Here is a 20,790-nt window from a genome sequence, read left to right as displayed (position 1 = left end):
ATGAATGTAAATGAGCAAAGACGTTACATTGTTTATAATACAACAACATATATTTTTGACACCAGCACATCGAAACATTTGTCACATAACCTTTATTTATCAAATTGATGACGATTGTGAGACTAACGTCCGAGGACTTGACGTCACTCTATTCCTTCAATCTCTCGATACAGTTGCCATACCATGAACTGACCAGCAGGTGTCCCTATGGAGACGATGTATCAAACGCTTCGAAAAAACGATACTTTTGTGACACAATTGTTTCAAATAGCTTGTTGCTTCGGAAAGCTTTGTTTCCCCCATCACTAAGTCAGGGCAGGCAGGAGGCCAAGCAGGGAACTAAGAGGCAGAAAAGACTAAAGGAGGTAGAAAAAACACAAGGAAGGCTTCTGTAGGCTTGACAAACAAAAACTGGTCCCAAGCAGAAAACACAGGAATAAATGAGGGTAGGAAGGAAGATGGGAGACACCTGGAGGGGGTGGAGACAAACATGACATAGGTGAAACAGATCAGGGTATGACAGGAATGTGTATAAGACAAACTACTCCATGATATTATTGTAGGTTGACCTGGGAAGTATGTTTTGTATTGTTCTGCTAATGTACTGCTTCACATGCTTCATGTGGTTAACACCCTAACTCTGCAGTAAAGGTTATGGGTCACAAAAGGTGCCTTGTATACTGAGAGACCTGCTCCTGGATGTAGTATGTAATACATTCTTGGAATACTGTACTACTATGTAACTGGATGTACAATGTTCTACATATTAAAGGATGGTATTGCATTTAAGATAAAGGGAAAGTTGACCAACCAGGACAGACAGTCATCTGACTGATCAAACCTTCGTGTTTGAGAGTAAAATGATCAGACTGATATTCTTTATTTCTACCTCTAGAGGGTAGTAGTGTTTGTGATCCCTCCCTAATGATAACCTTCTACAGGCTGTCAGGCTGTCACATCACAGAGGAAGGCTGTGCTTCTCTGAGCTCAGCTCTGAAGTCAACCTCCTTCCTGAGACAACTAGAACTAAGTAACAATGATCTGAAGGATGCCGGCATGAAGCTGCTCTCTGCTGGACTGGGGAACCCACTCTGCAAACTGGAGACACTGAGGTATGTAATCAAATTCACCAGACAACAACTAGTTACACAATATCACACACCACACACTGGCTGCAAGTTTGTGGTTAATTCAAGATACAAGGAGGCCGGCCAAAGAATATTCAGGGCAGGCTAGGGTCATATTCCACAAGGTAGAGTCATTCAGGTACAGGGCAGCTGGCAGGCTCAGAGTCAGGGTAGTGATGTTACGCTCAAAGCCGTGCTCACGAAGCGGTATCGACCTTTCGAGTCAATTGATACCGACACAAACGTGTCGAGCGTGGCTTCAAATGGGCAAAAAACATGTGATCACCTGTCGAAGCTTCGGCCGTCACACGAGCAGATGACAGTGTCGTGCTACAGTCCGAGACAAACAGCGTTTTATTCAAACGCTGAAGACATCAGAAATCACTAATATTCATAGGTTATAGAGAGTATACATATTTACGGACGCTATAGAATACATTCATTGACAGAGCCAGAGATACAGATAGATTGCCAGAGCTACATAGACAGAGATATATACAGATGTGAAAGAGTAGGTGCACAAACACATACATCTTTCTCTAGTTTTGCCAGCCTTCAAATGTGGCCATCCCTTTCACGGTTGCAAAAGCATGTTCCAAAACCTTAGCCGCTAGTCTACAATATCAAATCATAAATATTCATTTACCATATACTTCCACTAAAACAAGGTCAGTGGTTTCAAACTCACTCTTTTAGACTGAAGGGCAGCGCTTTTACCAGAAGGCCATACTCAACCTGACTTCACATGTGAATAATGCTATCAGAACCTAAAAATAAATGTTATGAATGTAAATGAGCAAAGACGTTGTTGTTTATAATACAACAACATATTTTTTGACACCTGAAAATCGAAACATTTGTCACATAACCTTTATTTATCAAATAGATGACGATTGTGAGACTAACGTCCGAGGATTTGACGTCACTCGATTCCTTCAATCTCTCGATACAGTTGCCATACCATGAACTGACCAGCAGGTGTCCCTATGGAGACGATGTATCAAACACTTCGAAAAAACGATACTTTTGTGACACAATTGTTTCAAATAGCTTGTTGCTTCGGAAAGCTTTGTTTCCCCCATCACTAAGTCAGGGCAGGCAGGAGGCCAAACAGGGAACTAAGAGGCAGAAAAGACTAAAGGAGGTAGAAAAAACACAAGGAAGGCTTCTGTAGGCTTGACAAACAAAAACTGGTCCCAAGCAGAAAACACTGGAATAAATGAGGGTAGGAAGGAAGATGGGAGACACCTGGAGGGGGTGGAGACAAACATGACATAGGTGAAACAGATCAGGGTATGACAGGAATGTGTATAAGACAAACTACTCCATGATATTATTGTAGGTTGACCTGGGAAGTATGTTTTGTATTGTTCTGCTAATGTACTGCTTCACATGCTTCATGTGGTTAACACCCTAACTCTGCAGTAAAGGTTATGGGTCACAAAAGGTGCCTTGTATACTGAGAGACCTGCTCCTGGATGTAGTATGTAATACATTCTTGGAATACTGTACTACTATGTAACTGGATGTACAATGTTCTACATATTAAAGGATGGTATTGCATTTAAGATAAAGGGAAAGTTGACCAACCAGGACAGACAGTCATCTGACTGATCAAACCTTCGTGTTTGAGAGGAAAATGATCAGACTGATATTCTTTATTTCTACCTCTAGAGGGTAGTAGTGTTTGTGATCCCTCCCTAATGATAACCTTCTACAGGCTGTCAGGCTGTCACATCACAGAGGAAGGATGTGCTTCTCTGAGCTCAGCTCTGAAGTCAACCTCCTTCCTGAGACAACTAGATCTAAGTTACAATGATCTGAAGGATGCCGGCATGAAGCTGCTCTCTGCTGGACTGGGGAACCCACTCTGCAAACTGGAGACACTGAGGTATGTAATCAAATTCACCAGACAACAACTAGTTACACAATATCACACACCACACACTGGCTGCAAGTTTGTGGTTAATTCAAGATACAAGGAGGCCGGCCAAAGAATATTCAGGGCAGGCTAGGGTCATATTCCACAAGGTAGAGCCATTCAGGTACAGGGCAGCTGGCAGGCTCAGAGTCAGGGTAGTGATGTTACGCTCAAAGCCGTGCTCACGAAGCGGTATCGACCTTTCGAGTCAATTGATACCGACACAAACGTGTCGAGCGTGGCTTCAAATGGGCAAAAAACATGTGATCACCTGTCGAAGCTTCGGACGTCACACGAGCAGATGACAGTGTCGTGCTACAGTCCGAGACAAACAGCGTTTTATTCAAACGCTGAAGACATCAGAAATCACTAATATTCATAGGTTATAGAGAGTATACATATTTACGGACGCTATAGAATACATTCATTGACAGAGCCAGAGATACAGATAGATTGCCAGAGCTACATAGACAGAGATATATACAGATGTGAAAGAGTAGGTGCACAAACACATACATCTTTCTCTAGTTTTGCCAGCCTTCAAATGTGGCCATCCCTTTCACGGTTGCAAAAGCATGTTCCAAAACCTTAGCCGCTAGTCTACAATATCAAATCATAAATATTCATTTAGCATATACTTCCACTAAAACAAGGTCAGCGGTTTCAAACTCACTCTTTTAGACTGAAGGGCAGCGCTTTTACCTGAAGGCCATACTCAACCTGACTTCACATGTGAATAATGCTATCAGAACCAAAAAATAAATGTTATGAATGTAAATGAGCAAAGACGTTACATTGTTTATAATACAACAACATATATTTTTGACACCTGCACATCGAAACATTTGTCACATAACCTTTATTTATCAAATTGATGACGATTGTGAGACTAACGTCCGAGGACTTGACGTCACTCTATTCCTTCAATCTCTCGATACAGTTGCCATACCATGAACTGACCAGCAGGTGTCCCTATGGAGACGATGTATCAAACACTTCGAAAAAACGATACTTTTGTGACACAATTGTTTCAAATAGCTTGTTGCTTCGGAAAGCATCGTTTCCCCCATCACTAAGTCAGGGCAGGCAGGAGGCCAAGCAGGGAACTAAGAGGCAGAAAAGACTAAAGGAGGTAGAAAAAACACAAGGAAGGCTTCTGTAGGCTTGACAAACAAAAACTGGTCCCAAGCAGAAAACACTGGAATAACTGAGGGTAGGAAGGAAGATGGGAGACACCTGGAGGGGGTGGAGACAAACATGACATAGGTGAAACAGATCAGGGTATGACAGGAATGTGTATAAGACAAACTACTCCATGATATTATTGTAGGTTGACCTGGGAAGTATGTTTTGTATTGTTCTGCTAATGTACTGCTTCACATGCTTCATGTGGTTAACACCCTAACTCTGCAGTAAAGGTTATGGGTCACAAAAGGTGCCTTGTATACTGAGAGACCTGCTCCTGGATGTAGTATGTAATACATTCTTGGAATACTGTACTACTATGTAACTGGATGTACAATGTTCTACATATTAAAGGATGGTATTGCATTTAAGATAAAGGGAAAGTTGACCAACCAGGACAGACAGTCATCTGACTGATCAAACCTTCGTGTTTGAGAGTAAAATGATCAGACTGATATTCTTTATTTCTACCTCTAGAGGGTAGTAGTGTTTGTGATCCCTCCCTAATGATAACCTTCTACAGGCTGTCAGGCTGTCACATCACAGAGGAAGGCTGTGCTTCTCTGAGCTCAGCTCTGAAGTCAACTTCCATCCTGAGACAACTAGATCTAAGTAACAATGATCTGAAGGATGCCGGCATGAAGCTGCTCTCTGCTGGACTGAGGAACCCACTCTGCAAACTGGAGATACTGAGGTATGTATTTATGTTCTACATGAGCCATTAGTAAAGTTACCATCATCAAGTTGGGTATAAACTTAATGCCAAGAATGAGATATGCCTTCTAGTCATCAGTGAGGACTAGTTTGATAAGAAACAGGCAGATTTGCTGCATCTGAAACACTCTAAAACATGCTGTACATAATGATTGGCTTATATTTTATTTCATGTTTTTGTTTATTTTAGACAGAATGAAAATGTTGATGCAACTGTTTCTGAATGTGCAACACGACTGCAGTCTCTTTGGGTAGTGTTAACAATCTGTATGCCCTTGCCCAAAGGGTAATACAATACAGCTTAATTTAATTTTCAACCTTAAAGTGGAAACATTTTGACTTTAACCCTTTCACACGTAGGTTCTAAATTCCTTGACTGGTCCCCCAGAGTGAGTTTTTTATGCGCGTGAGTTTGGATCAATCTCAACGTTCCAGAAATTGATTATGACGCATTAAAATCGAATTGCTATACAATTTAAGTATTTCTCGGTTCGCATTTTCCATTGACCTAGTTTGCACCCCGTATTAGTGACGAATACTCCATTCATTGGTTGTTTTGTTTATCCACCTTCTCGTTACGTATTTCTTCCGCTTCAGGGGACTGGCGGAAACCTTCAAAGTAGATATTTTGGCTATTATTCTGGTGACTGAAGTATTTGTATAACTCAAATTATACCACCCATATAGTTTGCACAATACTGAGATGAAAGCATGAACTGTTGTATTTCACGAGGTGATGTTTTTGCCAAACTAGCTAGCTCGTAGTGTAGTAAAGAGTCAATCAACAAGTTAGCTGTTGCTAATTTACTAGGCTATGTTACGTTGTTTGTGTGGTCGGATTATAACGAATACAAAATAATTTGGATACATCCAGTCAGTCTAATTTGATTTATATTCATCGTTTTGTTTTCTCTAGCTGGCTTCCATCTCGTAAACCTTCTGAGTTGGCAACGCAGCCAGTGTTCACAAAATAAGTTACTGGATGGAAGCCAGCTAAACGAAAACAAAACGATACATTACAATCCTAGTAATACGCTAGACTGACTAGATGCACTTGCATTACTTTGTTATAATCCTACTACACAAACTACGTAACATAGCCAAGTAAATTAGCAGCAACTGTTGATCGTCAACCAAATTGAGCTATAGGCGAGACTGGAACATGACTCCCACACACCTCGGCGAAAGGCGATCAAGCAAGCTCATGCTGCTTGGATACCTTCAAACCTTTTTGGTTGGCATCTTTATCTGGGAAACTTTTCTGGTGAGTAGATTATTTATACCCACAAAATATACACATACCTGTGGCATGATATTGAGACGAAAGCATGACCTGTGGTTGTTTTCCACTATCTGATGTTTTTACTAGCTAGCTCGTAGTAAAGGGTATTATTCAGGTAACTAGCGATTACTAACTTGCCATGTTTAGTCAAATTAAAGCAAACACAATAATTCAGACATCCATTCTATATTGATGGCTATGTTTTGTGATCTCTTGCTACCATCTACTGTCATTAATTTCCGTGTTGATAGAAAATGTATTCCTCATTTATTGTCAGGCCACAGTTCAAGCAAAAATGAGAGGCAAGTGTAATTTGTTTGGAAAATCTGGGCTAGGGCTAGTTGATGGACGACATGTAGAATAAACCAGACTTTATGCTTATTCAGTCTAACAACCTATTGAAATGACAAGACGGCAATGTATGACTGTAATGTTTCATAGGGTAATGAAACGCACCACTTGTCATACCACTTGATTGCCTGCTGTTGACCGTTTTCTATATCTTGAACATCTCCCTATAATTTTACAGGTGAATGTTGGCCTGCACAGGCCCCGTTCCAAGAAACAGAACATGACAGCACTGCTGTACAAATTGTCCATGTATAGTACATGGCCTTCTCTCAGGTGTCGAGCAAGTACGGTCAGCACAAAGTGACCATTCCTTGCTGAACATCAACGAGACCGTCAAACACCTAATTCCTTGATGTACCAGCAGCATGTTTATTTTTTTGCAAAGGCTGAAAGCCCATCTCCCATCCCACACCATCACCACATTGCATAGAGGGACTGTAGAGAGCATCCCAAGGAGCTGCATCACGGCCTGCAGAGGACAGTGAGGACAGCTGAGAAGATAGTCAGGATCTCTCTGCCCTCCCTCACAAACATCTATACCAAATGCTGCATCCCCAAACCCACACGCATTGTGGACAAACCCATGCACCCCACACGCTCCTGTACATCATCAAACTCAATATTTTTGCATATTGCTGCTACCTCAATAACTGATGTCCATGTATTATGGTATTAGTATGTTATGTTTACATTCAGTTTCCCTTGCACTAGCTTACTTGTTTACATTCACAGTATCCCCACTTCTTGGTGTTTTGAGGCATTTGTCACAAATTTCATCTTGTCTTATTGGACCAATTTTATTGACCTAATTCCACACAGTTGTTGTAGTTGTCTAGGTTATGTCTAGGTCCTGGAAGAACGTTGTTTTGTTTCATTGTGTACTGTAAGTATATGATGACAATAAATACCAGTTGACTTGTCATGACAACAGATCCAGAAATCCCAAGCCCTTCATGATCCTGGATGTCCATAGTGGATCCTGTGTAAAGGATCATGTCCTAAACATAGCCAGTACATCACACAACTCAAACATGCTGTACCTTTTTGCCGATATGTTGACGGAAGCTTTGCCTACCCCTACACAGTAAGGTTTTAAATAATTTTGATGTGATATTTTTTATAGCTGTGTGCTAATGATATTCATTGATATGTAACGTGACAATGACGAGATTGTACCCTTTCCTGGACATGTAATTAGCTACCTGAAATGAGTAAAAGGATACGTGTTAAAAATTAAGAAACGTGTTGGTGTGGGCTTTTTAACTTATTAAAATATTTATTAAAATAACTTAGTACTGTCATTACTGTTCCGATTTTTAAATATTCACACAGGTGAATCCACAGTGAATTGATATGATATATTATCGTAGTGTAGCTTTCGAGAAGCTAACTTGGCTAATGACGATAATGTAGGCTGCCATGTTTTTTGTTTTGATCAGTACTCTGCATTGTGGGTGTCAAATGGTCAACGAGATGACCTTATCTTCTCACGAGAAAATACTGAGGTGTACGGGGTCAAGGGGTACATCATCAAGGGTCATATTTGTTGCCGGAAGACAAAAAAATCAAAGATGGCCTCTAGTAGCTCAAAACGAGACAAAAGACAGACGAATGTCAGATGTTTTAGATGCATATTTGTGAACGTATATCTATTATTTCGATCTCTGGTTGGTTGTACAATAGTAAAATCTGTTGAAAGCGATAGCCAAGTCAAGGAAAACGGATAATATTATGGTTTACTAGGTGGCGTGAGTAAAGCGTGAGTTATTTTTGGTTAGCTGTTAGCTAACATTAGCTAAACTAAATTGTTTGAACGTTTTCTTATGGATAATAAAGGTAAACTTTCTCAAAATATACAGTAAATTGAGATTCATGTTTATAACATACGCGTAGGCTAATGCTGAAGAGTTTATTGTTACGTAATAAGCCAAACTGGACATTCTAAAGGACGCGTTCCAACACACCGGTGTGTTGGTACGCTCCAGGGACCAGCCAGGACTCAACACACCGGTGTGTTCGTACGCGTCAAAGGGTTAATCTGTGAACACCACTTGTTTTATTACAACACTGAAATGTGCAGTCATGGCTTTCGCAAAGAGAGAAATGGAGGTACTGTCATCTTCAGCACCTTTATAGACTGTAACCTAAATCAGTAGCACACATAATCTCAATTTCTTATTGTGTACGTGTGTGTCTGTGTTTGTTGTGATGTATTTTTATGAATGTTAGGGTCACTACGAAAAGTAAGACATTTGAAGTTAAAAAAAGAACTATTTGAGGGTTTTCTCTGCTGTTAAATATAATAGCAGTCATGTTTGACCCTGAAGACAACACAAGGGTTAAGATATACTATTCATCATATTATTGTACATTTACCTGGGCAGTGAGTTTAGCATCTGGCGGCTGTTGTTCCTGTGGTTGACGCCTCTTCCACTACATGAAGGGTTTCAAATTAGGAATGGCAAGAAAAGTGTGCTTGATGTATAATGCTACTGTATATACTGTATATATGTATGGAACTGGCTATTCACATTTATTCTGACATACTTTACTTCATAAGATGGTAGTATTCCATCTGAGATGCAGGGAGAGTCAACCAAATGCCCCATACCGAGTGAGATTTCAAACACATATCTGCTCTTTAAAAAAGGGAAGAAAGAAAGTTGAACACAGAACGTCAGTCTTTTATTGATTCTTTGCACAGATCACAAAAGGTGACATTGGCCATAAAATGTATTGAGGTTGGCCCTGCTAATGCGTCCTAACATTAAGAGCACAGAATGCAAACATGACTGTTACAACTTAAAACTAGAATTTTGGAAAGAATATAAAATGTTGAAATAGCCTATATAAAGACATAGGCATGATGGTGTTAAATGATTATCTGTAATCCATGAACAGCATACTAATATAGCAGTTCCTCTTCTCGCAGGGAGTGCAGAGCCAATAGGCAGTCAGGTTATCTAATGACTTAACATAGTTAAATAAATACTGACAGGCATTCTCTGTTATTTAAAAAAAAGATGTATTTGCTAGATACGTTTTTTGAATACTTTTGGTTAATTTCACTTCCATTTAATTTCCCCTTTAATTTTTTAGAAGAACTTCTTATATTGTCCAATAGCCTGAAGTGTTTGATGGCACGCCCTGTCATGTGATCTCTGTCTCTGGATCAGTTATCCGTGTTGCTAAAAAGAACACTGTTACCTGAAGGCGTCTGAAGGGAACCAGATGTCTATCTGCTCAGAAAATTCTAAGCTAGAGAACAATGTACCATCTGAAAGTTAAAGTCTATTAGTAGCCGGTCCAGAACAAATACGTTTACTGAGGCTTTTTACAGTAATTTAGAAGCAAATTACCTCAGGTTTACCACAGAAAATTCTCAGGGTATAGCTAAACCAGGACGTTTTGTAGCTAATAGGCTACAGAGCGACTGAAGGGGGATATTCTTCAGTTGGAATCCAACTCAGTGGAACAAGTTAGGCAGGTAGGCTGGTATTTTACCACTTTATATGTATAAATTACGTTTTAGTTGACTGCGGCAGGGTGTGGGGAATGGGAGGTAGTTAAAAATAGCTAGAAAGAGGCAGCAGGAGAGGGCTTTGTCGGGAAAGTAGCTGGTCGCTGTTGTTTATTAGGTTGTCATGACTTCATGAATGATTAACGTCCTGTCACTGTTCAGTTGCTCATCCTCCTCGATATCGTGATATTTAATACAATTCTGAAGCAGCGGCGGCAATGATGATCTACGTCGAGCTGTCATAGAACTCGGTTTAGAGAGGGAAAGGTCACGTGGCCGTGAACATTGCTTTCTGCAATGGTGGATAGATAAGATCCATGTTCTATGTCTCGTACTGCTTAAGAATAGGGGCTATAGCCCCAACTAATTAGTTGTGTTCATTCAAGTCAAGTTTGGCTTTATGTAGCAGACGTCCTGATGTTCCATAGAACTACTAGCACCAAACTGAACACAAACCTAACCTTCCTGAACTGGGGGGAAAGGTCACTCTGTCTAATGAGGGGGAGGAGCAGCTATGACAGCACCTGCCAAATGAACCCCTCTGTGCTGACTCACTCTGGAGGCCCAGATGGATTCTGTCACAACATTGATCCTCTTTCTACAGGCTGTCAGGCTGTCTGGTCACAGAGGAAGGCTGTGCTTCTCTGGCCTCAGCTTTGAGGTCCAACCCCTTCCACCTGAGGGAACTGGACCTGAGCTACAATCATCCAGGAGAAAAAGGATCGAAGCTGCTCTCTGCTGGACTGGAGGATCCACACTGCAGACTGGAGAAACTCAAGTAAGGACATGTTTGTGTTTTTATACACCTCTTAATGTAATGTTGCTTAACACTGAATATACATCTAAGTATGTTAATAGACCTTGCATTTCATGATTATACAATCACAGACTGCGTGTTTATTTAGGACAGTGGGTTAGGAAGAGAGAAGCCCTATATAATCTACAATAGCCTTTAGTGCAATTATGACTATATAGCTACAATCCTAATTGTATTTCCTGTGGTCTATTCCAGAAAGTGGGTTGAAGTGAAAACAGTGAGTTTGTTAACCCTGAGATGAGGGAAACTCTGGGTTTTCTGTTCCAGAAAGAGAGGAAACACAAACTCTGGTTAAGTTACCACGGTAACTGATGGTAACTAACCTAACCTGCTTGCTGGCAGCTTTTGTTTAACAAACCATGAATTTCTCCCTCTCTCCTCCCTCATGCCGAGCCTGAAGCAACTATCAGACATGGGGTGTCCTTTCCTCATCCAGGGCTCCAGACTAACTTGTTTTACTAGGAGCACTGTAGCCCCTAACTGAACATGTTGGGGGCACAGGCAGAACATGTAGGGGCCTACACCTTAAATTGACCTGCAAAGCAATTATTCCCATTTTCCCCATTTTAAATGTATTACTGATAATGTACTGTTGTATTTTAGTTTGCAGTAGGGCTGTGCGATATGACCAAAATCTCATATCCTGATAGATCCTTTCATATCCCGATAACGATACATAACACAATATGGCACATTTTCTTTCAATTCAATGAATAAATAGTTGATATAAAATGACCACATGGAGAGGCTCTAAATTGCGGCCAATTTGGTTGCATCTGTAAGGGAAAAACTTGCCTGGGGCGCCAAATGTGCTAGGACCGCCACTGTGTATAACACATAAGGATGACATGAAGTTTCCATGCGGAGCTAACCTGGTATTTACTGAACATGTCCCTGTTAATCTGTGCTGTGGAGGTTGATGGACCCTCCTCAGGGTTTCCCGCAGCACTTTCCAGTTAAGGCGGCCGCCTAAGCAACACACGCCTGCCGCCTTAACTACGTCGTCCAAAACAAAAAGAAAGATGAATGCCGTGTTACTCTGTCCTGTTTGCTCCCTTTCATTCCAAACAGTACCTTCTCTGCAGAATGCATTAGTCTATCGTACAAACGACCCCCCTCCCCCCAGAACACATTAGGCTAGACTCTACAACCCCCCCTCCCGGTCTGACGGCAAACCCTACCACCTTAACTAACACGTTTTCTGTGGGAAACCCTGCTCCTCCTTGTAATGCCCAGTCATGCTCTGTTATAAAGGAGAAGAATGTGCCAGTTGTTTTACCATTCATTCTTTTTTCTCATCACGTGTCAAACCCATAATTCCACACAAGAACCTCAAAACAATGTACATGGGGAGAGAACAGTGTAGCTCAGTAGCTACCATACAGTAAGATGTATACCTCTGTAGGTCTTTCTGAATCCCTCTCTGTGGCAGCAGACAACATATCTGTATCATTCTGTGATGAAGAGCATTCTGTTCTACTGTACTGTACACAGTCTTTGCAATATTGAGAACTTAAACTGCAAGAGGTTCTGTTGTGGCAGAAGGCTCAACAAGGCAGGTAACACCATCAATGACCTTTGGGAGAAATGAACCCCCCAAATGAAATCTCCACAAACACACTAACATGTTATGTGGGCACTTGTGTCCTCGGGGGTGATAGGCTTGGATGAGTTCCCTCCAGGGATGCCTTCAGCCGCTGGTCGCCCAGCGTTCTGGCTCAGAGCCAGCTCTTCTGCCTCTGTCAGAGGTGGTGCCCTCCTCTGCCTTCTTTCTGTTAGTCCACTACAAGTCCAATGTTCATATACTGAGCAGGATTAGGTGAGACAACATTTATGTGTTAAAACAGCATTCTCACAAGTTGAGACAGCCACTGAATGATTTGTACTTGGTTTAATCCTGTCAAACATGATTAAAACAATCATGTGTCTGAATCAGAAGGGGACAATGACAGACAAGGAATTTACTTTGGCCGAAAGATACCGACCGAGGCAGCCATTATCGGCGCCCCCTTGAAAATGTCAGCAGAAACATGAGAGAAAAAGTCAACCCCCAGACTATGCTCCTAGAGGAGTACAGTGTGAGAACAGGAGAAAACACCTCAGCACATGGGCACATACATTGTACAACATTACAGAACTCATGACATGCAAAGGGGGTGGGAAGGCCAAAGCAAAATATGCCCTACCTGTTTGAACTGATTTTATATTTCATTTTCAGCTGCTGCCAAGTGTGTTTTGTGCCCATAGGATTGTTCCACCACTTGTCCAGCTGTAGTAAGACGTGTGGTTAAATGTCAAATAAATAGACTGCATTGAAATGTACTCATTGACCAATTGTCTCTCTTTTGCTGTTGCAGTTGTTGTTTACCTTTCAGAAAATGTTTGCATACTCGCCTGCACGCATGAGAATTCCTAATTCCAGTGAATTAGAATTAAACGAACTCAGATCAGCTCTTCTGGAACCGATAACTCTGTGCTTCCCATCTCAGGGTTCATCAAGTCCGAGTTCAGGGTTAGGCTCAGAGTTTGTAAAACTCTGAGCTGTTTTCTGGAATACACCTCTGATGATAAACATAGAAACAACATGTTTACTTTAGTCACGTAGCAACAGGTGAGGTGTCATTTCCTCATCATTCCTCTGCTTCTCCCTACAGTGTGGATCATGGTGGAGAGTGCTGGATCAAACCTGGTCTTAGGAAATGTGAGTATTGACTGCTACTTAGTTCTGGTACACAGGGTCATACAGGGACAATACCATTAGTGACTTTGACACTGTCAGAAATGGACACACGTATGTGCCCTCCCTTCACCCTCCCCTCTCTCCCCCTCCCCTGTTCCCCCCCCTCCCTTCCCCTAGCTGCTGTGTGTTTCCTGTCCCCCTCCCTCCTTCCCTCACTCCTCGCTTCCTTCCCTCTCCACTGCCCTACCCTCTCCTCCCACCCCTCCCTTCATCTCCTTCTCCCCTTTCGTCTCTCTCCTCTTCTGAGAGGAGGTCAGGGGGGTGGGGGGAGAGGAGGGGGGGGGGGGTCGGGGGAGAGGAGGTGGGGGGGGGTCGGGGGAGAGGAGGTGGGGGGGAGAGAGTAGATAAGGGGGGTGGGGGGGGAGAGGTCAGGGGGCGGGGGGGAGAGAGTTGATAAGGGAGGTGGGGGGGAGAGGAGGTCAGGGATGGGGGGAGAGAGTAGATGAGGGGGTAGGGGGAGAGGGGGTGGGGGGGAGAGAGTAGATAAGGGGGGTGGGGGGAGAGGAGGTGGGGGGGAGAGGAGGTCAGGGATGGGGGGAGAGAGTAGATGAGGGGGGTGGGGGGGGAGAGGTCAGGGGGGTGGGGGGGGAGGTGGGGGGGAGAGGAGGTCAGGGGGCGTGGGGGAGAGAATAGATAATGGGGGTGGGGGGAGAGAGCAGATAAGTGGTGTTGGGGGAGAGGAGGTGGGGGGGAGAGAGTAGATAAGGGGGGTGGGGGGGAGGAGGTCAGGGGGGTGGGGGGGGAGAGAATGAAAGGGGGAGGGCAGGAAGAGGGAGACATTCTAATGTGAATGATGATGATCAGTAATATATTGTGTCTTGGTCTCCCCCATCAGATGCCTGTGAGCTCACACTGGACCCAAACACAGCATACAGAGTCCTCTCTCTGTCTGAGGAGAACAGAAAGGTGACATGGAGGAGAGAGGAGCAGCCGTATCCTGATCACCCAGAGAGATTTGAGGACTGGGAGCAGGTTCTGTGTAGAGAGGGTCTGTCTGGGCGCTGTTACTGGGAGGCAGAGAGGAGTGGAAGATGGGTTTCTATAGCAGTGACATATAAAGGAATCAGCAGGAGAGGACAGGTTGATGACTGTGTGCTTGGATACAATAACAAGTCCTGGAGTCTGGAGTGTGATGGTAACAGTTACTCTGCCAGGCACAATAATAAGAGCACTGCCATACCTGCCCCCCCCTCCAGCTCCCACAGAGTAGGAGTGTATCTGGACTGGCCGGCCGGCACTCTGTCCTTCTACACAGTCTCCTCTGACACACTGACCCACCTGCACACATTCCACAGCACATTCACTGAGCCCCTCTATCCTGGGTTCTATGTTCATCCTGACTCCCCAGTGTCCCTGTGTCAGGTAGAATAGCCCACACACACTCTCACACACTGTGCTCACATAGATGTCATTGAAGATTGAACTGTATACAGTTGGAATTGATATCCCAGAGTGTTTGTAAATATTGGTGTGTGTAGAATGTTTGTTTTGTTTTAACCTTTAGATGTAAATATTACTGATATTAAATATTATTAATATCTCTAAATATTACCGACGCTTCCACCAGAGTGAGTTATTTTTCCAAAACGGAAGCTAGCTTTAGTTAGCTTCCGTTACCTAGCAACCTAGCATAATACTCGTAGCAATGCTACTACCTGCTAGTGTTACTTGTTAGCCTCCTAATTGTACATTTTGAAGCCATACTACAGCGTTTGTCATGTCGTTTTTGTCTATCGGAAAATAGTCGGTTGGAATGTTCAGAATCACACGTGCGACGTTACTCTGTGGGGCTTTCAAACTATCGCACACGTGTGATGCTGCTCCTTAACGGGTTAATTGTTGACAAACAACAATCCTGTCTTTGATCTCAGTCCCACTGAATGTGATGAACTAAATAGTGTCTTACTGCCTAAATAAGGAGAAATAAAGATGTTTTATACAGGATGATAGAAGACATGCTGTGTGTTTGTTGGTGACCCAGTGGCCCTATAGACACACACACACACGTACACACACACACACACATGCACACACACACACACACACATGTACACACACACACACGTACACACACACACACACGTACACACACACACACACGTACACACACACACACACATGCACACACACACACACATGTACACACACACACACGTACACACACACACACACACACACACACACACACTGGAAACACTACATTTAGGACCAGTAATATGACAGTATTACCCACTTGAATATACACTGTGTGTGTCTAGTGTGATCCCCTCCCTCCCTACTCTCTCCCCTCACCCTCCCTCCCTACTCTCTCCCTACTCTCTCCCTACTCTCCCTCCCTACTCTCTCCCCCCACCCTCCCTCCCTACTCTCTCCCCCACCCTCCCTCCCTACTCTCTCCCCCCACCCTCCCTCCCTACTCTCTCCCCCCCACCCTCCCTCCCTACTCTCTCCCCCCCACCCTCCCTCCCTACTCTCTCCCCCCACCCTCCCTCCCTACTCTCTCCCCCCACCCTCCCTCCCTACTCTCTCCCCCCACCCTCCCTCCCTACTCTCTCCACCCCACCCTCCCTCCCTACTCTCTCCCCCCACCCCCCCTCCCTACTCTCTCCCCCACCCTCCCTCCCTACTCTCTCCCCCCACCCTCCCTCCCTACTCTCTCCCCCACCCTCCCTCCCTACTCTCTCCCCCCCACCCTCCCTCCCTACTCTCTCCCCCCACCCTCCCTCCCTACTCTCCCCCACCCTCCCTCCCTACTCTCTCCCCCCACCCTCCCTCCTTACTCTCTCCCCCCACCCTCCCTCCCTACTCTCTCTCCCCCACCCTCCCTCCCTACTCTCCCTCCCTACTCTCTCCCCCCACCCTCCTTCCCTACTCTCTCCCCCCCACCCTCCCTCCCTACTCTCTCCCCCACCCTCCCTCCCTACTCTCTCCCCCCACTCCTCAACTCCCTCCACTGGCTTCCCATCACGGCCCGTATCAGATTCAAGACTCTGGTACTGACCTTCCGAGCGGTGAACGGGACTGCTCCCGACTACATCAAGTCTCTCCTCCAGCCTTACACCCCCCCCCCCCCCCCTCGCCACCTACGGTCTTCTTCTGACAACCGTCTGGTGGTCCCACCTCTCAAGAGCACCCGCTCCCAACCCAAGCTCTTCTCCTGTCTGGCCCCCCAATGGTGGAATCACCTCCTCACCTCCATCAGAGACACTGACTGTCTCTCCACCTTCAAGAAAAGGCTCAAGACGCACTTGTTCCGGGAGTACAACGGTACTTAGGGATAATTTGCTGGACCTGATGTTAGTTTCCTCCAGGATCACAATGACTCTTACTTAGAGACTTGTTGCTCTTGTTGGTTAGCTGTAACTGATAAAACTGATAAAATTACCGTACTCGCTGTGAAATATATTTTTACTGTTGCTTGTTTTTTCTACAGGTACACTCTTGCACTTTTTTGAGGTTCATGTTGTTTAATTGTAACTTACTCAACTACAAGCTCTTATGGTTCTTCCTTCTGGCACTTATTTAGGTTTTTCACAATGTATGCTTCATGTTTGGCTCCCCGCAATGTTTGGGGCGTCTCAGTGTTATGATCAGTGACCTGTGCTCTTTTGTAAAGCTCTCTTGGAAGTCGCTTTGGAGAAAAGCGTCTGCTAAATGAATAAATGTAAATGTACTCTCTCCCCCTACCCTCCCTCCCTACTCTCTCCCCCCACCCTCCTTCCCTACTCTCTCCCCCCACCCTCCCTCCCTACTCTCTCCCCCACCCTCCCTCCCTACTCTCTCCCCCCACCCTCCCTCCCTACTCTCTCCCCCACCCTCCCTCCCTCCTCTCTCCCCCACCCTCCCTCCCTACTCTCTCCACCCACCCTCCCTCCCCACTCTCTCCCCCCACCCTCCCTCCCTACTCTCTCCCCCCACCCTCCTTCCCTACTCTCTCCCCCCACCCTCCCTCCCTACTCTCTCCCCCACCCTCCCTCCCTACTCTCTCCCCCCCACCCTCCCTCCCTACTCTCTCCCGCCACCCTCCCTCCCTACTCTCTCCCCCCCACCCTCCCTCCCTACTCTCTCCCCCCCACCCTCCCTCCCTACTCTCTCCCCCCACCCTCCTTCCCTACTCTCTCCCCCCCACCCTCCCTCCCTACTCTCTCCCCCACCCTCCCTCCCTACTCTGTGTCGTCCTATTGAAACAGGACGACACAAAAAATGACCCAGTGGCCCTATAGACACACACACACACGTACACACACACACACACATGCACACACACACACACACACATGTACACACACACACACGTACACACACACACACACGTACACACACACACACACGTACACACACACACACACATGCACACACACACACACATGTACACACACACGTACACACACACACACACACACACACACACACTGGAAACACTACATTTAGGACCAGTAATATGACAGTATTACCCACTTGAATATACACTGTGTGTGTCTAGTGTGATCCCCTCCCTCCCTACTCTCTCCCCTCACCCTCCCTCCCTACTCTCTCCCTACTCTCTCCCTACTCTCCCTCCCTACTCTCTCCCCCCACCCTCCCTCCCTACTCTCTCCCCCACCCTCCCTCCCTACTCTCTCCCCCCACCCTCCCTCCCTACTCTCTCCCCCCCACCCTCCCTCCCTACTCTCTCCCCCCCACCCTCCCTCCCTACTCTCTCCCCCCACCCTCCCTCCCTACTCTCTCCCCCCACCCTCCCTCCCTACTCTCTCCCCCCACCCTCCCTCCCTACTCTCTCCACCCCACCCTCCCTCCCTACTCTCTCCCCCCACCCCCCCTCCCTACTCTCTCCCCCACCCTCCCTCCCTACTCTCTCCCCCCACCCTCCCTCCCTACTCTCTCCCCCACCCTCCCTCCCTACTCTCTCCCCCCCACCCTCCCTCCCTACTCTCTCCCCCCACCCTCCCTCCCTACTCTCCCCCACCCTCCCTCCCTACTCTCTCCCCCCACCCTCCCTCCTTACTCTCTCCCCCCACCCTCCCTCCCTACTCTCTCTCCCCCACCCTCCCTCCCTACTCTCCCTCCCTACTCTCTCCCCCCACCCTCCTTCCCTACTCTCTCCCCCCCACCCTCCCTCCCTACTCTCTCCCCCACCCTCCCTCCCTACTCTCTCCCCCCACTCCTCAACTCCCTCCACTGGCTTCCCATCACGGCCCGTATCAGATTCAAGACTCTGGTACTGACCTTCCGAGCGGTGAACGGGACTGCTCCCGACTACATCAAGTCTCTCCTCCAGCCTTACACCCCCCCCCCCCCCCCCTCGCCACCTACGGTCTTCTTCTGACAACCGTCTGGTGGTCCCACCTCTCAAGAGCACCCGCTCCCAACCCAAGCTCTTCTCCTGTCTGGCCCCCCAATGGTGGAATCACCTCCTCACCTCCATCAGAGACACTGACTGTCTCTCCACCTTCAAGAAAAGGCTCAAGACGCACTTGTTCCGGGAGTACAACGGTACTTAGGGATAATTTGCTGGACCTGATGTTAGTTTCCTCCAGGATCACAATGACTCTTACTTAGAGACTTGTTGCTCTTGTTGGTTAGCTGTAACTGATAAAACTGATAAAATTACCGTACTCGCTGTGAAATATATTTTTACTGTTGCTTGTTTTTTCTACAGGTACACTTGCACTTTTTTGAGGTTCATGTTGTTTAATTGTAACTTACTCAACTACAAGCTCTTATGGTTCTTCCTTCTGGCACTTATTTAGGTTTTTCACAATGTATGCTTCATGTTTGGCTCCCCGCAATGTTTGGGGCGTCTCAGTGTTATGATCAGTGACCTGTGCTCTTTTGTAAAGCTCTCTTGGAAGTCGCTTTGGAGAAAAGCGTCTGCTAAATGAATAAATGTAAATGTACTCTCTCCCCCTACCCTCCCTCCCTACTCTCTCCCCCCACCCTCCTTCCCTACTCTCTCCCCCCACCCTCCCTCCCTACTCTCTCCCCCACCCTCCCTCCCTACTCTCTCCCCCCACCCTCCCTCCCTACTCTCTCCCCCACCCTCCCTCCCTCCTCTCTCCCCCACCCTCCCTCCCTACTCTCTCCACCCACCCTCCCTCCCCACTCTCTCCCCCCACCCTCCCTCCCTACTCTCTCCCCCCACCCTCCTTCCCTACTCTCTCCCCCCACCCTCCCTCCCTACTCTCTCCCCCACCCTCCCTCCCTACTCTCTCCCCCCCACCCTCCCTCCCTACTCTCTCCCGCCACCCTCCCTCCCTACTCTCTCCCCCCCACCCTCCCTCCCTACTCTCTCCCCCCCACCCTCCCTCCCTACTCTCTCCCCCCACCCTCCTTCCCTACTCTCTCCCCCCCACCCTCCCTCCCTACTCTCTCCCCCACCCTCCCTCCCTACTCTGTGTCGTCCTATTGAAACAGGACGACACAAAAAATCATGGCAACCAAAAGAAAACAGAATATGTGGTGTAGCACAGTCCACAGACAAAGCACGGTACCATCACACCTTCTCCTACCCCCGACAAGGAAAGGGTCTTCCCCCTTTGTCCTTCTCCCAGAGGAGAAGCTTCAAAGCTTCTGACCCAGCATGGGGTCAGATACAGAGGCCACACGGCCCACAGTATCAGACAAAGGATTTATAAGGAAGAACTTTCTTATGTGGATTTACAAACATATTCTCAAGGACTACATGGCTCATGGACACTATTTCAATGACAGTAGTTGATGTGTTATAATGTGTGTTTTTCTCATTTACTTAGAACGTTGTTTAACTGAGGTTTGATTATAACTTCCCTTCAAGTATAGTTAAGTCAGACAATCTTGATATCAAAATGATTGTACCATACTAACAAAACCATTTATGAATGTTGTATTGTTATATTCTGAAGTTTAAGCGTCACTCTCTAACCTATTCCTCTCAATTGGCACATTCACTGAGCGCCCGGAACTTTGACGAGAGATTCCGCTTTCTATTCGTTGGACATAACGAACCTTTGACTCCTTCTTCAAACCGACAAAAGTAACTACGATTTGCAATATTTCTTACTTGTGACATATTGGCATGTTGTGATTAAATTGTTGATGTTTGATTGTATTTTACAAATGAGTTAACTTAACCCTTGTTAAGTCAGTTGCCCTTG

The 20,790-nt window shown here is 45.9% G+C and overlaps 2 protein-coding genes across 2 annotated transcripts in view; both read left to right on the top strand.

Annotated features, from left to right (window-relative positions):
- Window positions 1-15,640, top strand: part of LOC134021969 (NACHT, LRR and PYD domains-containing protein 12-like) — a 267,074-nt gene extending 251,434 nt beyond the window's left edge. The window contains exons 18-23 of the mRNA XM_062463098.1: window positions 942-1,112; window positions 2,848-3,018; window positions 4,757-4,927; window positions 10,705-10,878; window positions 13,572-13,618; window positions 14,493-15,640. Of these exons, the coding sequence (XP_062319082.1) occupies window positions 942-1,112; window positions 2,848-3,018; window positions 4,757-4,927; window positions 10,705-10,878; window positions 13,572-13,618; window positions 14,493-15,028 (1,270 nt within the window). The 3' untranslated portion in view covers window positions 15,029-15,640. The remainder of the gene's footprint in view (window positions 1-941; window positions 1,113-2,847; window positions 3,019-4,756; window positions 4,928-10,704; window positions 10,879-13,571; window positions 13,619-14,492) is intronic.
- LOC134021968 (NACHT, LRR and PYD domains-containing protein 12-like) overlaps window positions 1-20,790 on the top strand; it is a 248,064-nt gene that overhangs the window by 46,741 nt on the left and 180,533 nt on the right.

Source organism: Osmerus eperlanus, chromosome 6 (assembly GCF_963692335.1).
Source record: "Osmerus eperlanus chromosome 6, fOsmEpe2.1, whole genome shotgun sequence".
Taxonomy (NCBI): Eukaryota; Metazoa; Chordata; class Actinopteri; order Osmeriformes; family Osmeridae; genus Osmerus; species Osmerus eperlanus.
Note: the sequence above shows the minus strand (reverse complement) of the source record. Positions and strands in the feature narration are given on the sequence as shown.